This window comes from Ruditapes philippinarum, unplaced genomic scaffold (genome assembly GCF_026571515.1).
Source record: "Ruditapes philippinarum isolate M1 unplaced genomic scaffold, ASM2657151v2 ctg21459_1_1_1_1, whole genome shotgun sequence".
NCBI lineage: Eukaryota > Metazoa > Mollusca > Bivalvia > Venerida > Veneridae > Ruditapes > Ruditapes philippinarum.
This window is the reverse complement of record NW_026853386.1, coordinates 2,167-11,904: the sequence shown is the minus strand read 5'-3', so window position 1 is coordinate 11,904 and position 9,738 is coordinate 2,167. Positions and strand designations below refer to the sequence as shown.

General features: G+C 31.6%; 1 protein-coding gene across 1 annotated transcript; it reads left to right on the top strand.

Moving 5' to 3' along the window:
* Positions 1-1,579: 1,579 nt before the first annotated feature.
* Positions 1,580-8,660, top strand: LOC132736726 (ficolin-1-like; the record flags this gene model as incomplete). Its single annotated transcript, XM_060723922.1, has 6 exons — positions 1,580-1,735; positions 4,669-4,711; positions 6,150-6,280; positions 6,769-6,865; positions 7,904-8,065; positions 8,481-8,660. Coding segments are annotated over exons 1-6 (769 nt in total), but the record flags the coding sequence as incomplete, so codon positions are not given.
* Between the last annotated feature and the right edge of the window lie 1,078 nt (positions 8,661-9,738).

The window sequence follows — 9,738 nt, the reverse complement described above, 5'->3', positions numbered from 1 at the left end:
TGCAAATCGCAAACGAAATCGATTAAATTTTGATCAATCGACTGGCACACTTTGTAATAAGTTTACAATATGAAATACTAAATGGATTAACATTAATAATCCATTGAATACTCAATAATTGGAAAAAATACTTAACAGTGCAATTATATATATCGGCCCGATATCGGAAACCGACATCTATATTCCGACATCTAGCCGATATCGGCCCGATATGGGAATGTTTGCTGGGCTATGACGCGTTGCGGTAGTTAAGATACGCGATTGATTGACATGTGTGATAAGCTATCTAATTAAATCACTTCATTGCTCTATTTCTCTTAAAAATAAATATAAACACCACAGAATATCAACATAATTACATGTAGATCTATAAAAATGTGCTGTTTGTCTGAAATTATAAAGTGGTATCACTTCAAGTGATTATTTTAATACGCAATAATTAGTTTGCTAGTAAAATGACCCTTTTGACACCAACTTTGTTCTCATTTTTCTTTTTATTGATGACATTTAAATATTGATTAAATGATTTTACTATTATATTTAACAAAAAACTGGAATATTCACATTTTGTTGGACAGACTATAGTACAAAATCGAATTTGCAACGGAATCAAACAAATGGTGTTTTTTACGTTTGGCCCGAGAATATGGTGTTTTTAGACACTTTATGTACAGACATAACAAAAAGCCAAAAAATAAAAGAGACCATGTCACGCAGAAATTTATCGGACATATTGATTGGGTTAGGGCGTAAGTCCTCATATTATCTGATGGAGACGAAACTATTGCAAATTGAAGGAACAAATAGCCGAAACGAAAAACGACCAAATAATGCTGAAATATCTCGGACATATTGTTCGATATAAGGGTTTGGTCCTCATATTGTGTGAAGAAGACCCTTCAAACAAGAACACAACCGAATTCAGTCAAATCGTCTGGCTCGAGAATATGACGTTTTTTAAGAACATTTGTACACTTTTTTATTATTCCGAAATAATCAGTCAAATGGTTTTTTAACTTGTGGCTTGAAATTGATGTTTCTTACAAAAATTGTCTACACTTTGTATACTGAAAACACAAAAGCATGTACGAAAAACGACAATGCCACGCAGGAATTTCTCGAATACAGTATATGTTGTTTGGAATAGGGCATCAGTACTTATATTGTGCAGAGAAGACCTTCCAAATAAATAACAAAACGAAACCACAATGTAATCAGATAAATGGTTGTTTACGGTTGCCTCGAGAATATGTTTTTAATTTCCGAAAATATATACACTTCATATACAGACACAAACAGTCAGTGCTAAAAACGACTACGCCATGGAAAAATCTCCAGGGCTAGGTTCATCATAGCTATTGGTCATCATAGTGTGCAATAAAGACTCTGCAAACTAGTTTTTTAATCGAATCTGTAAGTAAAGCAGACAAATGATGGTTTAACTATTAGCTCGAGAATATTGTTTTTATGAAGACGATATATGCTTAATATACATAAAGAGAAATCGCTGATACGAACTAACGAACCTGGCACGCAGTAATCTCCCGAATATATTGCTTCGGTTAATACTTTAGTCCTCATGTTGGATAAAGAAGACCCTCCAGACTTGTACAAAATCGAAACCGCAACGAAACCAGACACATGGTATTCTAACGAATGGCTCACAAATATTGTGTTGAAAAACGACCAAGCCCGACAGAAATCTCTCAGACATATTGTTTTGAATAGGGCTTTGGTACCCATATTGGGTTTTGAAGACCCTCCAAACTTGTACAAAATCGGATCCGCAATGGAATCAGATAAATAGCCTTTTTAAATGTTTGCTAAGGAATAAGGTGACTATTACGAAAATAAATATACTTTTTAAACAGAAAGAACAAAATGATGGTACAAAAAACGACCATGCCACGCGGACATATTCCGCATATATATATTTCTTTTGTTTAGACTTTAGTCTCCATATTGTGCAAACAAGGCCGTCCAAACTACTATAAAAATGAATCCGCAACGAAATCAGATAAATGGTTTGTTTATTGTTTGCTCGAGAATATGATTCGTTTTGAAAATATATACACTTTATGTACAGAAAGAACAAAAAGCCGTAATTCTTTATTATATCCCATTAACTTACATACGAGACCTGTTGCAGCCTACGCGGAATAAAGAATTGTTGCCGCCTATACCTTATTTTTCACCCCTGTGCTCATAGCTTTTAAATTATATCCCATTAACTTACATACGAGACCTGTTGCAGCCTACGCGGAATAAAGAATTGTTGCCGCCTTTACCTTATTTTTCACCCCTGTGCTCATAGCTTTTAAAAACACTCAAAAATTTAACAGGAATTTTCAATGTTGACAATTATTTTGCGGGTAACATTCACGCAAAATTTGTATTTTTTATGAATTTGATTAAACTACGTCGAGTTAGCTAAGAGAAAATGTTCATATAATTTCTTTATTTGAAAATGTTAATATTAGGCATGTTAAATGTTGACTAGTCATTTTCTATTCCAATACACGAGAGAAAAATGATACGGACACACGTACTTTTATTGTTGATAACTCCCATGCAATATTTTATGTGCAAGCAATATCTATGCAGGCTATAGCCTAGATATTGATTGAACGAAATCATGATTGATGCATTTAGCCTTTAAGTTAAACGTTCATAGAATTTTGAATAATATTAAAACTACCGCCAAAAGGTCCATGATAGAATTATGCGCCTATGGGTAGCAGAATACATACTCACGTAAATATATTAAATGAAGTTTCGGATTAGAGTTATATATGAATTAATCGCAGAAATTAAAATAAAAGTCTCAAATATAAGGAGGTCGATTTCAGTTTAAGCACAATTACAGTTGTCATTTTTCATAGTTTGCAGATATGGACGGTTACAGCTCGGATATTGTTTGTGGATAATGTTGGAAAACATTTCGTTCACGGACAGGTCTTAATGACCACAATAACTGGCTACTCGGCACAGGACCCTGTAAATGTTGTTGCAAATCGAACTGTCACTTGTATGGCATTTCACTGTTTAAAGAAATTCACATCATTTTATCACTTAGTCTTTTATGTAACCAATTATTTTTAAAATTAGTGTCTGTACGAGGGTTGTCCCAATATTCTGTGACAAGATTGTTTAAAAGCTAACTAACATATGTACGAATTTGATATTGTAATATGTTATAACCCCATATAATTTAAACATTTTCACAAACTTACATAGAAAAATATCAACAAACAACAAACATATGCCTAAATACCATGACAACTATTTGAAACGCAGCGCACGTCAAACGTCAAAGACGGCGTTTAATCTTTATAGGGCGCCTTTCTCAAATACTCTCAATGTCTTTCAACGCAATAATTGTGCAGCTTTACCTATAAATCGTCAATTACAGACTTAAATCATGTTGTTGATAAAGTCTGTTGAATATTTGGATGGCATACATTACTTTTTGCTACACGCGAACATCCGGTCTTTTAGCTGTAGGAAATAGGCGACGGAGATCGGTCTATCTATTCATGCTTTCCTTGTTTTCGCTTTTTGTAGTACAGAACTCTGGTTCCGTTTATTCCTTTAGTAAATAAATGCTCAGGATATGCTGCTAAACTGTTCTATTTGTTATATTTGTTGAGAATCGTAACGTATGTTATCTCGAAATAGTCACGAAACCTAAATGACCTGTTCACTGCGCCGCAAATTCTTCGAACGTCGCCATTTTAACTTTCCTATTTTCTATGAGATATTTTCATTTATTCGTAGCCTGTTCGTGGCATTGTGCAGACACATCATCAGATATTTGAAGTATACGTAATTAATTTTAGCCTATTCATAACAACATGCAAATTATTTGACGTGCGCCGGCAACTCAATCCAATGTCGTTAATTCTGAAAATTTCTAAGTAACTAGAGTAAATATTTTGTAAATGATTTGCTGTTATGTTAAATAATAACCTTAACGGTTATATGTGTGAATTATTATCTATTGGCGTTAAAAATGAACCGTCTATAAAATTTGTCTCGAACTTTTGGGACGACCCTCGTATATAACATAATTATGTATTTTTTTTAATCTAAAGCAAAAAAAAAAAAAAAAAAAAAACAACTAAAGAATATTATATTGGGTCTTTTATTTTACAAACTAGGTAATATTATGTTTGAATGTTATCTTAATATTAACAGTAAAACGTTTCCGATTTACTGGGCTATAAATGTTTTACCACAACATTTATAAGGTCCTGTGCTGATGTGGGTATTCCGTGAATGAAATGTTTCCCACATTTATCACAATCAATATTCGAGCTGGAAACTTTCATATCTGCAAAATATGAAAAATGTCAACTGTAATTGTACTAAAACAGAAATACAAAACCTCCTTCTAATATTTGAGACTTTTGTTTTAAAACGCGACCTGGGTTTGGTAGGTCTTACGCGAAGTTATTGATGTCCTTGCCACGAATCGTCAATCTAGCGGCATTTATATCTTAGTGATTTTAAAATTAAGTGTGAATTAGTTTGAAAAATATCCATTGCATTATCGAAACAAATATTGATTAAACTGTTCTTGAGGTAAAATAACAAAGTTGAGAGTTAAATTTTAAGCTTAATTGCCGTGAATTTATAGGGAATAATAAATCTATTTTTATATTCTAGATCCTGGTCCTGGCTAAAATTGAGAGTATTGCAGCTGTAGCTTGTATACCATACATTTAACATGGAAAGGACTCCAGGTTTGAAATTGAAATTCTAATATTTAATATATATATTTCTTTACAAAGTATTAATATTGCAACTACTGGACACTTATCTTTTCTTAATGATACATGTATATTATTTTCAGAATACCTTTGTAACATTATTAATAAAAAATATACATATTTGTTGTTTTCAGGATGGTGCATACGATGGTCTTAGCTAGAGCCTAGAATGAATATTACTTGGGAAAATGCTGCAAGTACTTCTTACCAATCATACAAGGTGATACTTTTAAATAGCATCTTTTAAAAAAGTTTTTGTTGTTTTATGTACATAATTTGCTGTCAATATGAAACTTCAGCTGTATCTTAATTTCTATGCTGTTTTATTATTTAAATCTAAGTTGATTAATTTTATATATAATTTGAGATTGACCATGAGATTGACTATGTCACTTTTAATTAGTAACTTCTTATTTAATTTGCAGAAGCAGTAAGAGACAGCCAACGAAGTATTCAAACACCATCATGAAACACTTAAGACATACCAGGATAGATCTAGAAGAAGTACTAGTAGTAGAGTGGAACAGCACGTAGCTTAATTGCAGCTAAAAAGACGTCTTAAATCGTTAGAATTTAAGCTGCACTTGAACTGTATTTTTGAAATAAAATATCTGAAGTATTTAATAGTGTCTTGATTTTTTTGTTAAACACTTTGCTTTATATTAAAATTAAAGTATGTTGAAATGACATTAAAACTTCAAAGTTGTGCCAACGTTGAATTTCAACGTTGTTTAAACTTTCAAATCCGAACATAAATCCAACGTTATTTCAACGTTAAAATCTGAACATAATTCAATGTTGTTCAACGTTTATGTGCCTGCTGGGGACCTATTGGAGGTATTTTTAATATTATTCAAAATTCTATGAAAGTCTCGGGCTAACTGCATCAATCATGATTTTGTTAAATCAATATCTAGGCTATAACCTGCATAGATATTGCTTCCAAATAAAATATTTTCTCTCGTGTATTGGAATTGAAAATGACCAGTCAACATTTAAACTGCCTAATATTTACATTTTCAAATAAAGAACTTCTATGAACATTTTCTCTTTGCTAACTCGACGTAGTTAATTCAAATTCATAAAAAATACAAATTTTGCGTGAATGTTACCCGCAAAATAATTATCAACATTGAACATTCCTGTTGAATTTTTGAGTGTTTGTAAAAGCTATGAGCACAGGGATGGAAAATAAGGTATAGGCCGCTATATTGTCTGTACGCGAAACCGTAAAAGTCACGTGATTCCCTACCGTGAGTAGGGAATATGAACGCACAGGATTTGTCAATATTTATTGCTTAATGAATTATTGTTAACTCAGTGAATTCATTAGAAGCTAGGTTATGTTTTATTTATTGTTATATCATTATTGCTTAGTGAGCGACTGTAAAGAAATTCTTGATGAATACCCGGAAGCAGAAAGTGGCTTTTATGAGATAGAACTATGGCAGTCTAGGAAGATACTTATAGTGAATTGTGACATGGACACTGACGGTGGCGGCTGGACGGTATGTAAAGTATGAACCTTATGTAAAGGTTGTTCAGCAAATATCGTTGGAGCATAGTTGTTTCCTTCTTTTCTGTTTTCCACATACTTGAAAGTTGTAAATGCATACGTTACTAAAGGAAAACAGTGCTAAATGAAAATATTAGTTTTCGTAATTTCTTTTCGAATATTATTTATTTGTAATATGCAGGAAGAATAATTAAACGCCGGCTATCATCACAAGTAGGAATATCGAGCTCTCAGGCAACCTTTGAGCTAAATATTCCGGTCTTTTCCTGCTAGGTTTAGTTTACTTCTAAAATCGGAACAGTCCATCAAGCTTGATATCAAAAAGTTCAATAGTTCTATGAAACACCCCGTTTCCGTCTCATAGGTATAAGATAAAACTGAAAGTTGTTTTGTGACTTTATACCACTTTAGTTTGAATTAACTTAAAGTGCATTTATCTATTTTAACCTCACTATGCTTTTGTCCTTTGACTCTTTGTAGATATTTCATAGGCGCTTTGACGGGTCTGTTAAGTTTTATCGAAACTTCACAGAATACGAAAATGGGTTTGGAAACACAGGAGGAGAACTGTGGCTAGGTTTAATTTACAGTTCACTTTAATATCTATATTTTAGATAAATGTAACCATTTGCTAAACTAAACGACATAACAAATTATGGTATTCCATTGTATATGTAATTTCATTAATTGTACGCGGGCAGTTGTACGTAAGGTGACAAGCTATGCCAAAACAGAAAGAAAGAAATACAACAAAGGATAAAATGTATTTTCTTCCAATAGATTGTCAGGTTCGCGGGCAAGACTTTCTAGATATCAGGTGGCTTTGAGTATGCGGGATGTCATATCCGGCCCACTAAAAAACATACGGAATGCTTATTAATGTATTAACCGATGATATTGTACATTTATAGTTTAAATAAGTGTAATACAATGATTCTTTCATCATTTTGGTACGTCATAATATCATTGGCTAACATTTTTCATTGTTACGGTATTCGCCTACCGTAAATACGAAGAAAGGCTTAAAGTTGTCAAAGCAATCTGAACAAAAATATCTTGAGTGTCAAGATATCCTTCTTTTAAAATGTTTCAGTTTTATAATTTATTATCATTCAATTTGACGATTCGGTTAATTTTGACATTTGACAATTTTTTGGTTTGTATGTCTTTATTCTGATATGTTAATATAAGATATGGATATAATATAAGATAAAAAAGTGAATAATAACAAGATTTCACGACAATGCAAAAGTGTGTACGACTTGGATTTGAATACAGATTATAAGCATGTATATAATTTCTATTAATATATTGCATTTGATATTTTACAAATAACTGTTATATCTAGAAGGCTATCATTTAGATATCATTTTGTTATGTATCATTGATTTAAGTAAGTGAACTTATTTATATAATAAGATCGTCGTGTATCAGTTTGCGTTAATAATGTATAGGTAGTAAAAATTTCATAGCGAGATTCTTGTGAGTGTCACATGATTTGATTTCGTTTCACTTTAAGTTGTTTTTTTCATGATAAGTTGATATTTTCATGATAGTTCTTTAGAGATTGAATTTATAGTAAATAATTCATGTACCACTTGTTAACTTATCATAGGCCTGAAGTACATACAAGAATTAGCTGACCAAAGTCATTCAGAAGTTCGTGTTGATATTGAAAATTACAACAACGACACTGCTTACGAGACCTTTCAGGAATTTAAGTTAATAGATGGAAGGAACTATAAACTCAATATTGGGTTACGTGACCTAAGCACAGGTACAACACAACTATATACGAATGTTGATAGAGTTTGAAAGATAAAATGTACTTATCAACTATATGATAAAATATACTCAACACATATACTTTTGACATACAGATTTCATATTAGTTTAATTGATTTATAGATTTCAGTCCATCATTTTAAGCTTTGCTTACGCAGCACAAAGTCCTGAAATAAATCAATATTCCCCTTACCTATTATGTAATATGACATTAACATTTATCTATGTGCATTGATCTTAAACACTTGTAAACAAAATCAGATTGCAGATGTTAAAATAAGTTTCAATGTTTTTGTTAAATCTCGTTATCTTTCTATGTACAACAATATGACTTACTAAAACTGTCAATGTACAAAAACAAGCTAAATATGGCCTTATGCAGTGAAATTATTATTTATCATTTTCAGACAAACTAGGAGGACTAGCGCACAATAATTTACTGCCGTTTACCACTTATGACCGTGACCTAGATACCGCTTGGTCACGTAATTGTGCTGTTGATCGACATGGAGGCTGGTGGTATGGCTCATGTACATCCATTAATCTCAATGGATTATATGTCTCACCAGATTCACCAGATACACCATGTAAACTTGTTGGGGCAGAAAGCTTTAATTGTGTACACCTGCATTCAGCGTTTGGACATAATTACAAATTAAGGAGCTCTTCAATGATGTTGAGAAGAACATAAAATGTGATCCGATAATGAAAAGTTTACCTAATTTTCAGACATATTAGTCATTTTGATTGATTTAAAAATAGTTCTGAAAATCATTCTATTGTAATGTACAAATAATTGATAATAACACTATCATTTAACATCACATTAAAGCGTATTTTTGATAATAGGGATACAAAACAAAACTCCGATAAACCATGGTTTGATGGCGAATGTTCAAGAAAACGGAAACAGTTTTATAACAATGTTAACTTAACAATAAAAATAAAACAGATGACAATCGTAACTTGATGGCTGATTCAAGAAAGGAATATAAAAACATGATTAGAAGCAAAAAATATTTACATAGAAAAGAAAATACAGATAAGTTTATACAGTCAAGATATAAAAATGCAAAACTTTATTGGAAATTACTTAAGGAATCTGTATGTAATAATAGCTCTCCCAAAATAAGTGTAGATACATTTGCGAATTATTTTAGCGCAATTAATAACCCAGATAGCCATTTTCATCAAGCTGATGATGATATTTTATATTTAAACGATATGATTCTCAGTAACGAAATACAAGTTATGTTTGAAGAATTAGATGTAGAAATAACAATCTCAGAAATTATCAAAGCTATAAAGCAGTTAAAGTGTAACACGGCAAGTGGACCAGATATGTTTTTAAATGAATTTTTTTATAAATGGTGCTGATCAATTAAAAAGTTACTTTCACATTTTCAAAATGAATAAATATTTATATAAATTTACAGATTTATTACCCAAACATACACTTGGTTTATCTGATAAGTTAATTATGCCAATTTTAATGTATTCCTCAGAGGTATGGGTTTTTTTTATAAAGCCCCACATGTAGAAAGAACATATTTAAGTTTTTGTAAAAGACTGTTAAGTGTTAAAGCATCTACCCAAAATTATTTTATATATGGCGAGCTTGGTAGACAAAGTTTGATATCATATAGAATGGTTAGTGTTATAAAA